Here is a 13247-nt window from a genome sequence, read left to right as displayed (position 1 = left end):
CCCAGATGGTGAAAAAGACTGGAAACACTTTACAATATGTAGTTCATGTAAGCTAATGAACAAACAATGAACAGCACATTTATTCCAGAATGTTAGTTAATAAAAATCAGTGTTGGGTAAGTTACTTTAAAAAAGTAATAGATTACAGATTACTACTGGAAAATTGTAATCTGATTACATTATTAATTACTTCATGTAAAAAGTAATCAGATTACTAAATACTTTATTTTGACGTTACTTTTAAAAATAAAATATACCTATAAAAATACTAAATAAACTGCAGCTCTTTCAGTAATTTAATATTCACTGACAAAACATTACAATGGGTTGATCACAGCAGCTTGACATATTCAAAAGACTCACAGAGTTCACACAAAACTTAAAATTGTCTCATCATTCACTTGCTCCAAACCTGTTTGTCTTTTTTAACACAAAAGAAGAAAACTGGATACCTGTAACCATTGAAATTCAGTATGCAGAAGCACTGCAGCATTTGGGTGTTCTGTGTTTGTGTAAGGTAATTATTCTACCAAAATCTGTATATTCCATACAAAGCATGAATCTGATCGGTCAGTTCTTGTCACATGACTCGCAGTTTTAAATTGCGAGCGCCAGGGAAATGCTAGTGCGCTCAATATGCACGCAGGTGCAAAAGGCGAGATATGTGAACGGCCCCATAAGCAGCTACATTTCTCTTTATATTCAGAAGACACCTTCACTCCCGATCCTGCCTAAAAATCCAATTTAGCCTGTTTAGGCTGAGTTGGGCTACCGTGTTTTTGGGTGCCGGTGTCCTCCTTGCGGACTAGCATTGTCGTAAAATGCTTTCTGTTCAAGTGCTTGAACAAGTTGCTAGTCGAGTTAAAAGCAGTCAAAAGTTCTTTAGAGACTGGACATAGACTGCATTTCACTGCAGTATTTTTGTTTTTAACCTCAGTGAAATTAATGTCTGTTTTTCCACTTGAAGAAGCCACCACTCTCGACAACAGCTATTTCAGCATGCATTCTCCAGCTATTTAAAAGCGAATGCTTATTAACTCACGTTGCAGCAGAAAACGTGAATTAAAGGAAGCAATTTTTTTCTTTTAAAAACTATATTTGTAACGCAAGTAACACAATTACATTGACTTTAGTAACTGTAATCAAATGACACACATTTAAAATGCTTTAAAATTGTACAGTAAATTCATTACATTACTGCGTTCCTCAAAAATGACATTAGAATACAGTAACTCACTAGTGTAAAACGCGTTACACCCAACTCTGATGAAAATACAGTTGTTCATTGTTAACTCACACTTACAGTGCATTAACTATGTTCACTAATGTTAGTAAAACTTACTAATGTTACTGAATAAATTAATACGTGTCCCATATTGTTAAGTGTTGCCAGAAGGCTTAGTTACAATATCATTTTGAATCTGAGACTGTAAGCACACATACAATGATATTCCATTCAGTCAAATTAGAAATATGTTCATAGGTATATCTAGTGAGCAAGAATAAATTTAACAGAGAGAATCAAGTACAGCGTGGATCATCCATTTGTTTATTACATGGTTAATACCAATCCTATCATTGTGGAGAATTATTCTTGCCTTTTAAAATATCATGTTGAGACTTTCCCGGTTTTCTCCAGCAGGGGTCAGTATTGCTCTCTTCATATATGAGTAGATCATGTGACAGTATTAAAACATTTAAAGTAGAGCTCAGCTCAGTGAGAGAAACCTTCAGAGTTTCTGAGAGCACAGTTCTGTTCTTTTACCTCAGAGATCAACTATGTGTAGATGGGTTTTCATTTCCCTGTGTTTTATTGCACATTATTATGGTAAGTACATTTCTGTTTCTGACGATTTCAACTGGAAACATTTTACTTACATTATGATAACTGAATGACTAAGTTTGCTTTCATAAAAATGCATGCTAATGATATATTTTCTATCTGTTCCTCCAGAGTGCAGAGGACAAGACAGAGTTGAACAGCCTTCAATAGAAATGACTGAAAGTGAAGTGAAAGAAGTTATTATAAGCTGTACTTACAGTACTATATCTACAAGTCCAGATCTCTTCTGGTACAAACAGCTGCCAAACAGATCACCAATATACATTCTGAATCAATACAGCGCTGAGGCTGACGATAAGGAGAGATTTTCTGCAACACTGGACTCCAAAGAAAAATCATTTCCACTGACAATCAAGAATCTGCAGGTATCAGACTCTGCTGTGTATTACTGTGCTCTGAGGCCCACAGTGACAGGAAACACAACAACACTGAACAAAAACCTGACACAACTGATTTCATCTATAGATGTATAAACAGATAGTGAATGTACAATTTTAGATTACATAAAAATGATTATTGCAGCAGCAGTGGAATAATAGATTTTCATTTGATCAGTATTATTATTTAATGCAAACTCTAGGATTTAATAAATATGGAAGGAAGTGTTGTGGGACAGAAAAGGAAAGGATCTGGAAAGGCCCCAAGGTGGGATTCAAGTAGCTTAAAGCACAACCATAAGACAACCGGCTATGACAGATTAATTTTTTATTTAAATATTATCTTTTTTTGTATCTAAGCTGTGCTATCTGTACAAAGCCATCAAATTAAGCCTGTTTTTCTGCCACCAAAAATAAACTACATGCCTAAATTCAAGCTGAGTACACACTGATAATCAGATTCATGTGGTGAAAGTGCAAAAACAGGCAATGTGTATTTATACGATGCAACATTTAGCAAGTAACCAAAAGAGGGTGCTGTGCACTACAGGATATGAATAGTGACGAAACTGTTTTGACAGATCTGATCCATCAAAGGTCTCTCTGGAGGAGGAAGGCTTTAAACACTGACATCTGATGTGATCTTGTTCAACTTCAAGACTGTTTGACAGCAGAAGAAACACACAATGATTCTCCTTTCAGGCATTCTGATTTCTGTCTTTGCATGTAAGTATTGAAGGGTTTTGTGATTTGCATTTAAATTATCTTAAATTATTCCTATATACTGTAAACTGCTGACACATCTAAACTGAATACAGATTGAATTTATACACCAGCTTATAAAAACATTGTTCTTCATTCTGCAGATGCAACATATGGAAATGAAATTAAACCAGTCAGAACAGAAGAGTTTGCTGACGAAGGCTCAAGTGTTACTTTATCTTGCAGTTATTCATCTTCATTTAATCTTCTATGGTACCGTCAGTATCCTGGATCAGCTCCTCAATATCTTGTGATCATTTCAGACCGTGCAAAAAAAGATTGGGAGTCAGATTTTGATAAAAGATTTACAGCCAGAGTCACTAAAGACAGAGAAAACCACGTGGATCTGCTGCTCTCCTCTGCTGCAGTATCAGACTCTGCTGTGTATTACTGTGCTCTGCAGCCCACAGTGACAGGAAAACACAACAGCACTGAACAAAAACCACAAAAACACAATTGTTACTGTAACTTCTACTGAACAGATTGGAATATGTAATATTAGCCATCCTGACTGACAGACAAAATAAATAAATAAATACATTTATAAAGTATAAATAGTCCTCACTTTAGAGTAGGTCACAAAATTGCATGAAGTTGTGTTAATAAAGCATTTATTAACATCCAGCGTAATTATTATTATATGCTTAAAAGATATTCATTCATTTTCATTTTGCCTTAGTCCCTTTATTAATCTGAGGTCGCCACAGCGGAATGAACCGCCAACTTATTTTACGCAGTTTTACTTCCAGCTGCAGCCCATCACTAAGAAACACCCATAGACTCCCATTCACGCACATACACTATGGACAATTTAGCGAACCCAATTCACTTATATATAGCGCATGCCTTTGGATTGTGGGGGAAAACGGAGCAAACCCACGAGAACACGGGGAGAGCATGCAAACTCCACACAAAAATGCCAACTGACCCAGCCGGGACATGAACCAGTGACCTTCTTGCTATGAGGCAACAGCGATACCTGCTGCGCCACATCACCACCAAGATAAGATATATGTAAATGCTAATTTTAATAGTTAATATTTAAATATTCTGGATGATCAAAAAAAAAAAAACATCAGCTACTCTTAAATAACTGCTTTGTAAATAATGCAATAAATAATGTAATAGTAAAAAATAATAATTAACAAAGTATGAAAATACAATCATTAAGTACATTATACATGTACTTATAAGTCAAGAATAAAGCATTTGTAGTTCTAAACTGCACACTAATGTATTCATTTAGAGTTAATGCTTTTATAAAAGATTAATAAACTATTTGCTAATGCTTAATAAATGATCCATGGTTGGTTCCTAAACATTTTGTAAAAATGAAAGACAGGAATAATGACATGCCTCAATGCCTTCCCGAGTTTCCCGCCAGAGCAATCATCCCCCCATACAGCAGTACTGTTCAGATTGTCATGCCTTGTAACTGATGTAGAAGTTTGTTTTTTGATATCATGGCAATTTCAAATAGAGACACTCTTACTGATCAAGAGACAAAGTCTTACAAGGTTTACTTCCAAAAAGATTTTATTCTTTGCAAAGAATGGGTCCGACCAGTGCTTAATTTGAAAATTAATAATTTCCGGAACAAAACCAGAAAATAAAAGTTACCGTGACCGACGTCTGCCACACAATTTCAGTTTTCCCGGAACATGTTGCTAAGCTGTTCTAGCAAAAAAAAAAAAATTGATATATATATTCATATAAATAATTTGAGATAGGTATAGTTGGCCTCTTAACATGTTTAATACATTTTAGACCATCTCTTATGGCTCGTTTCCACTGACTGGTACAGTACGGTACGGTTCGGGTCAGTGCGGGTCACCTTTATCAAGCTTGCGTTTCCACTACCAAGGGTACCCTTTTGGTGGGCGTGGAGTACGACAGAAAGTTTCAGTCGACGTCATTCTCGCTCGAGGAAATGTCTACACTAAAGCTGTACAGGTCGCTTACATATCATATGAGAAGCACTTCTCAGAAAACAAATGCTTTACACACATAAACACTTGTGTAGAAATGTTTATTATTAACCTTTCTATAAACATGAGTTGATTATAACTGCAGATCAATGACAGTGCGAAACAGCCTACTGTAACGTCTGTAATTATATTAAGTAACAAAACAAATGAACATATATAAACACATACAGCCCTTTACAGTCTCTGATATGTTACCAACTACAGTAGAACTACACACAGCAGACATTTAGTCCGTATTTAGGTTCAAAAACAACCCAAAATATACTACCACTCAGTGGAAACGGACCATTATTCAGTTTCCAAAATGACATCATGTTTATTGATTTTCTCCAGCAGGGGTCAGTATTGCTCTCTTCATATATGAGTGGATCATGTGACAGTATTAAAACATTTAAAGTAGAGCTCAGCTCAGTGAGAGAAACCTTCAGAGTTTCTGACAGCACAGTTGAGTCCATTTCTGTTATTTTACCACAGAGATCAACTATGTCTAGATGGGCTTTCATTTCCCTGTGTTTCATTGCACATTGTGACGGTAAGTACTTTTTCTCTGTACTTTAGAAATGATTTGCTTACATTCAGTTTACTAAATTATTAAGTGCTTTCTTACTAATTCATGTCAATGTCATACCTTTTCTATGTATTTCTCCAGTGTGCAGAGGACAAGACAGAGTTGAACAGCCTTTAAGAGACATAACTGCAAATGAAGGAGGTCAAGTTATTATACGCTGTAATTACAGCACCACTGATACAAGTCCATATCTCTTCTGGTACAAACAGCTGCCAAACAGATCACCAACATTCATTCTGAATAAACTTACTTATGGTGAAGGAACTGTTGAGGCTGATTTTAAAGAGAGATTTTCTGCAACACTGAACTCCACATCAAAATCAGTTCCTCTGCTCATCAAAGATGCACAATTGTCAGACTCTGCTGTGTATTACTGTGCTCTGAGGCCCACAGTGACAGGAAACACAACAGCACTGAACAAAAACCTGATTTCATTCCATAAAACAACCCAAATAAGGTTATGAATGTACATTTTTAAAATATCTGAAAATATTATGGTAAAACTGATGTAGAAGACATAAGCTGTTAACAAGTTTTTTTCTAGTCCTACAATCACATGACAGTTGGGTACACTACATGAATTCAGGCAATGAATGAACACTCATGTGTAGCTTGATAAATCATTTTTATTATACTGACTTGCTTATTTGCTTTAAGCCATTAAAAATAAACACAAATACTAGCCAAGTTGTTTTTCCCCTCATAAAACTATAAATATAACAACATGGTATAGAAATATAAATTAGATCTTCATTTGAAAACAAATGTAGAAATAACCACCAACAAAAACAAGTGTATGTATTCAGTCACTGCCATCAAGCTAATGTGAACTAAAATTGAAATAAAAAATGATCAAATAAAACTTCAATGTTTCTTTGGCGTGGTTATATGTTATAAAAAAATTAAACTTGTTAACAACAGTGTGGTTCTTCTTTGGATAAAACCAGTGCTAAAATTGAGGAGGGATGTGGGGGGATAGCATCCCCCTTATGAAAAAAAAAAAAAGACAAAAAGCATGCCCTTTGTAAAATCATGATCCCCCTTACCATACCGTTTAGATTAACAACAGTGTGTGTACTGTAAAACTTATCATGCAAATTAAATATTAAAATTCTCTATTTATGGTTATTGATGACTTATAAACGATGATTGACCAATCAGAACTCAGTATTGTAATTAGGCACCACGCACAAGCACAATACAGTTCATTTTGCACGATTTTCAAAATATTTAAGAGAGCAGTTCAAATGCAACCTTTAAAAAGAAGAGAACAGAAGGTGTGATATTTAGATTTACATTGTCAGTTAATTAATTGTCCCTTTTAATTTCATGATTTTTAAAAAAAATTACATGCTAAAGATTGTTAATGGTTGGTGGTTATTTGAAAAAAAAGCATTTTCTCGAATAAAAACTGTATTTAGATTTTTTTTTTATTATCATTGCGTGTGTGTAGCTAAAGAACAACCCCCCCCCCCCCACCCCTCACCCCCCCACACCCCATAATATCCCCTTAATTTTTTTTTTTTTACAATTTGACGACTGTATAAATCTATGGTCACACTGAAGCACACAACAAATAAAAAATTAACTTTCCTGAACGTTCATCAAACTTTAATTCTCAGAGACATGTTTGTAATTAAATACAATAACTTACAAGCACACCATCAAACATTTCTGAATAAAATTCTCATTCATTAAAATAAGCAATAGAAGGAAAAACATGACTTTTTTTTCTTTAAAATGTATTTATAATGTTTATGAGAAACCATAAGATGGGGATATGCATCATCTCACCAAGCCGCATAACAGGATCATTCTGCTCAATATATAACAGAATCAATTTATGGAGATGTTCTTCTGCCTTTTTCTTTCATTCTTTATCATCTATTCAAAAAATAAGTGCTTAAGGGTTTATAATTGCTTTTATTGAGCTTAATTTGATAGTCTTCAAATATCCTCTTAATTTTAACAGCATCATCATCATCATCAACAGAGCAGGAAGTTTCTGAGAGACTTCCTGACCAAAACTCAGAGCTTCACAATTATCACAAACCCAGATAACAGGGAATCAACACAACTGATCTGACTTCATCAACATGAGCACACACTTGTATCTGATTTTACTTATGACTTCAGGCAAGAGTCTCCTAAGCTAGGAAAACACACAATTAAGTGTAATGTGACTGAATTGATCAAATATTTGTATGTTCATGTTTGCAGGTGTGATGAGTGCGGATAAAATTGGGCCAAATAAAGACACAAATGTCATCAGTAAAGAAGGAGAGACTGTGACACTGAGCTGTTCATATGATACACAGAGCAGCTATGTTAGACTTTACTGGTACAGACAATATGCTAAAAGAGAACCGCAGTATTTAATTTGGAAAGGGGCTCGATCATTGAGGGGTGCTGGAAACTCTATTGACCGTCGGTTTCAGTCGACTACATCTGAAAGCTCCACTAAACTCACTGTTACCGTAACTGTAACTCTGTCAGTTTCAGCTCTTTACTGTGCTCTAGTTGTTAAATCCCAGTGATACAAAGTATAAGTGAAGCCATACAAAAACTCGAATTCATTTTGCTCTTTGAATCAAAAATAATAAATTATGTGGAAACACCTGCATGTGTGCGGGATAAGAAATCGTTTCCGCAAAAATGTATGTTAAAATAAAAAAAAATAAATAAATAAAATAAATAAAATTAAAAAAAATAATTTATATATATATATATATAAAACGAAATTAAATTCTGCTAAATAGAATTTTTGTGAAAATAGTTTTTATTGTAAGGTTATTTATGTCATTATTATGTATTTAATAGTAGTATTATTATTCATTCATTAATTTTCTTTTTGGCTTAGTCCCTTTATTAATCAGGGGTCGCCACAGCGGAATGAACCGTCAACTTATCCAGCATATGTTTTACGCAGCAGATGACCTTCCAGTCACAACCCAACACTGGGAAACACCCATACACTCTTGCATTTACATTCACACACATACACTACAGCCAATTTAGTTTATTCAATTCACCTATAGCACATGTCTTTGGACTTAGGGGAAACCCACGTCAACACGGGGAGAACATGCAAACTCCACACAGAAATGCCAACTGACCCAGCTGGGGCTTGATCCAGCGACTTTCTTGCTGTTAGGTGATTGTACTTCCCATTGCATCACTGTGCTGCCTGTAGTAGTAGTATTATAAGCATATTTCTGCTTGACACAACCAGTACACATCTAATAAATAAAGAAAGTGCTGTTGGTGCTTTAATTTGACACTTTTTTTGTGTGTGTTATTTAGAATCTATAGACCTTTTTCTTAGAACGCAAAATTACCCATTATGCTTTGCGTGTATGCGCAAGGAGAATGCTAAGAGCTTCCGGTCTGCAGCTGATGAGTGTAAACAGTCACATTCAGACAGCTTTGAAATGATAGTTTTAATCTATTTTACCTGTTATTAACGTCTGTAAACTAATACTACTGTTGATCAGCGCCACCTCCTGGACTGATCATTTAAAAATGTAATGTAAAGTCAACATTTTCTTTCGTTTTCAAACATATAACCGATCCAAACAACTGTAATTCACCAAAGTGTTTGACACACACACGTAGCCTGTAGTGTCCCACTAACGCACTGATTTAATACGTGTCACAAAGTGAAAATAAGGTGGTGTTTTGAAAAACACATAGCGTGGTGAATACTACACACTAAATAAAACATAACTGCTCCCGATTAGAATCAACATGCAAATCAGTTAGCAGAGTATCACTAACAGACTTTTATTGGTCATTTTTAGGAATTGCATGACTTACATACCTGTTCAGTTTTATGCCAGTAATCTACAGAACAAACTATTGTTATACAATGACTTGCATAATTACCCTAACTTGTCTAATTAACCTAGGTTAATAAAGGTGCTGTGTGTAAGTTTTTGACTCTTCTAAAGCATAAAAATACCATAATATGTTTGCAGATATTTAAGAAACATGGTAAATGATCATTCTTGTTTATCTGAAAAACAATGCTGAAGTCAGATATTCTGCTTTGAAAATGTGTGTATCCATGCCGGAATGCTGTCTTTGTTTTGGTAATTTAACCCGCCCAATGCCAGTTTAGCCAATAATATTTCAGCACCCTGTATTGCCTTGTTGGAAAACCGCGTACTTCATTCATTTATTCAGAAAGGCTCTCAAAGCATGCGCCCATGACTGAAATGCAACCTCCGGTGAAAAGTAGCAGACTCCGAAATGAGACTAAGATTCAGGGTTCTACATGAGGTTATTAATTAGCAAATAATATAAATATTACGAACGCAAACATTACAGTAGGTGAGCAGGTTACATTGTAACCCCTGTTTGCACCAGACGAAAGACGACAGAAATTTAAATACAGTCATTTAGAAAAACAGAATATGCACTCACTCATGAAATGGTAAGATTTATAATCTAATTAATACATATTAAACCTCTTTAACATTATTAAATGTACATGCTGAATTACTGATATGTGTTTAGTTCTATAGTTAAAGTTCAAATGTTTTCTTTTTCAAGATCTGAGGTGAACTATCTGCTGCTGCTTTCAGTATATGGCAATATTACTTGTTAATTGTTCACCTGTGAGAAATACAAGCCGTTTCTAATATATCAATTTGAGGTGTTGGTTGGGACAAAAACTCCTTTTAATATGGAAAATATACCTTCTTAAGGGTGTCATTGCTTTTATTTAGAACAGGGTTTAAATCACTCCCTCCTGATCTCAATCTGGCAACCTGCGCTTGTATTTGATTTGATCCAGGAGTGCAGTACCTAGTTCAACCACTGAGTGTCAAACTAACATTCTGCACCTTTAAGCCTTTAAATTGTCAAACATAAATTGTCATCATGGCAAATATAAAATAAATCAGTTATTAGAAGCAAATTTTTTAAACTATTATGCTTAGAAATGTGTTGAAAAAAATCTTTTTTTCTGTTAAATAGAAAAATATACAGAGGTGCTAATAATTCAGGAGGGCTAATAATTCTGACTTCAACTGTATATCCATCACTGTCAGTAACTGTAAAGTCATTAAGATTTAGAGAATTCTAATTCAGGATACCACAACTAAATGTAATCTAATAAATAAAGTATTGTAGAATTGACTGGGTGAACGGTTTAAAATGGAAGGGTCTTTAATAAAGAATGAATTTATCCAATTCAAGCATCTCAGAAAAATCTCAGGAAAAGTAAATAAATGCATTTCACATGCTGTAAATGTAAATGCTGTAAAAACTGACCTGCAGATAGTCTGAATCATCTCCTATGGCAAGCAAGGATTGATCAAACCTGACTCAGCAACTTGCTCAAAACTCTTAAATCACAGATATAATGTGTCTTACAACTTTCATACAAAATGACATTGGAATGAATTTTTGATTAATAATGAGTCACGATGACACTGAAATGACCAAAATCACCTGAGGATCAGCTCTTTAGTAAGCATTAACTTTACAGAAGCATTAGCGTATGCAGTGGTGATCTGAATATGAGATATAAAATCTAAAGCTGGAAATTAACACAGTACTTTAAAACATACAATAAAACAAGAAGACTGATGACACAAAATAAAGCATTTTAGAATGTTTCAAAGACAAAAGCTTTCCTTTGATTGATGGCAAAGCAGAAACATGAGGATTGTTGAAAGTTTCCATCACACAGAAAGCAGGAAGTTCAGTGTGTGTTTGTGTGTGTGAAGTTGCACAGATCTACAACTCAAAGAACATCTATACACACACCTGATCTGACCTGTAGACATGGAGAAACAATTGATGCTCATTTTAATTCTGACTCCAGGTACAATAGCACTCTTGATTCATCACAGTGGGGTTAATGATGTATGTTGAGGTAAATTTGTTTAAAACAATAAGAAATAATATTTATTTGTTTCAGGTGTGATGACTGCAGACCAGATTAGGCCAAATAAAGATTCCACAGTCATAAAGGAAGAAGAGACTGTGACCCTTAGCTGCTCATATGAAAGCAGTAGTACTGTTTGGCTTTACTGGTACAGCCAGCATCTTAATGGAGAACCTCAATTTTTAGTTTCTTCTGCACAACCGAGTAGTGGAAGGTTTCAAATTCGTGAATCAGACTCATCTACTGAACTCACTATTAGCAGTGTATCTCTGTCAGATTCAGCTCTCTATTATTGTGCTCTACGAGTACGTGCCCAGTGATACAAAGTATATGTGAAGCCGTACAAAAACTCTAATTCATTTCCCCATTTGATGTCAAACCACATCAAACCCACAATCTATAATTCACACAAATATTTACACACTTGTTGAAACACCTGTGTGTGGTAAGTGATTACATTTATTTGCTGAAAGCTGCAGGAGAAAGGAGAGAAAAAAGTGAAAGACGAGAATAACAAAATAACCAAAACCATCTCTAATAGATGTGGACACACTGTACTGTATATCACAAACTATATTTTTGGACTATAAACAAAAAATGATTAAGCTTAATAAAAACAATAGGGTTACCATTATCTTATTTTATACAGTTTTTTCTTTTAAAACACCAACAAGCTTTGTCTTCTAGAATGCGTTTAATAAGTCTGAAAACAGGGGTGCAAAGCTGCAACCAACAATAATATTTATACTATATATTGGCAAGGGGGGGGGGGGGGACTTTGGGGGAAACCAGAGCTTCCCTAGAGCATGTTGAGGAATTAAACTAATTTAAACTGCTGGTGAAGGTATACAATCAGAATACAATTGAAGATGCAGAGAAGGATTCACATTTCCAAAACACCAACATAGACACTTAAAACCAAGTCTGACGGAAAACATTCAAAGACTCTTGACTTTGTAACTAAATATATTTTTTAATGTATACTGAAGATAAGAAAAAATTAAAAAGAAAAGAAAACTAATGATTTTCTTTGGAGGAAACTACTTTAAAGATTAACCATCATTCAAATTTTTGTAATACATTTAAGCAACCATAAGAGGGCGATATGCACTATTAATATTATCAAGGTTTATTAGGACACCATAAGCTCCTCCCTTTTTATTTACTCTGTACAAATCGACCTCCTTCATTTTTTGTCTATACAACAACAATAAATTTGACTCATTGATTTATCGATAGTAACAATTGTGCTCTGTAAGCTCAATTAGTGATACTCTTCAAATATGTGGCTTTATTTATATATTATATTGCTGTTTTCTTTTCATCAACAGACAGCAGGAAGTTCCTGAGTGACAGAAACTCAGAGCATCACAATCCTCACAAACCAGAGAGAATCAACACAACTGATCTGACTTCATCAACATGAACACACACTTGCTTCTGCTTTTACTCATGACTTCAGGTAAACAGATCTCTAACATAATTAACCAGCAGAAAAGTTTCAGATGTAAGTCATGTTCATGTTTGCAGGTGTGACGAATGCAGATCAGATTGGACCAAATAAGGGTGAAAATGTCATCAGTGAAGGAGAGACCACTACATTCAGCTGCACGTATGATACAAGCAGCAGATATGTTAGGCTTTACTGGTACAGACAATATACTAACAAAGAACTTCAATATTTAATATGGAAAAATGATCGATCATGGAGTGGTGTGGCGACTCCTGATGATCCTCGCATTCGGTCTACAACATCAGAAACCACCACTGAACTCACTATAACTGGTGTAACTCTGTCAGATTCAGCTCTCTA

General features: G+C 34.8%; 1 protein-coding gene across 1 annotated transcript; it reads left to right on the top strand.

Annotated features, from left to right (window-relative positions):
* Positions 1 to 7634: 7634 nt before the first annotated feature.
* LOC130238214 (uncharacterized) lies at positions 7635 to 11754 on the top strand. Its single transcript, XM_056469140.1, has 5 exons — positions 7635 to 7674; positions 7759 to 8057; positions 9516 to 9531; positions 11330 to 11398; positions 11468 to 11754. Exons 1-5 carry the CDS (start codon positions 7635 to 7637, stop codon positions 11752 to 11754), a joined length of 711 nt encoding a protein of 236 aa, XP_056325115.1.
* Positions 11755 to 13247: the final 1493 nt, after the last annotated feature.

The sequence above is a fragment of the Danio aesculapii genome, chromosome 2, assembly GCF_903798145.1.
Source record: "Danio aesculapii chromosome 2, fDanAes4.1, whole genome shotgun sequence".
Taxonomy (NCBI): domain Eukaryota; kingdom Metazoa; phylum Chordata; class Actinopteri; order Cypriniformes; family Danionidae; genus Danio; species Danio aesculapii.
The sequence above is the reverse complement of the archived record's forward strand: the minus strand, read 5'-3'. Positions and strand labels throughout refer to the sequence as shown.

Excerpts from the sequence above, each read along its gene's own strand:
- LOC130238214 (XM_056469140.1), top strand. The coding sequence starts at position 7,635 with ATGAGCACACACTTGTATCTGATTTTACTTATGACTTCAG. Across the intron at positions 7,675-7,758 it reads GATTTTACTTATGACTTCAG|GTGTGATGAGTGCGGATAAA; the intron begins GCAAGAGTCTCC and ends TCATGTTTGCAG. Across the intron at positions 11,399-11,467 it reads AGCACTCTTGATTCATCACA|GTGTGATGACTGCAGACCAG; the intron begins GTGGGGTTAATG and ends TATTTGTTTCAG.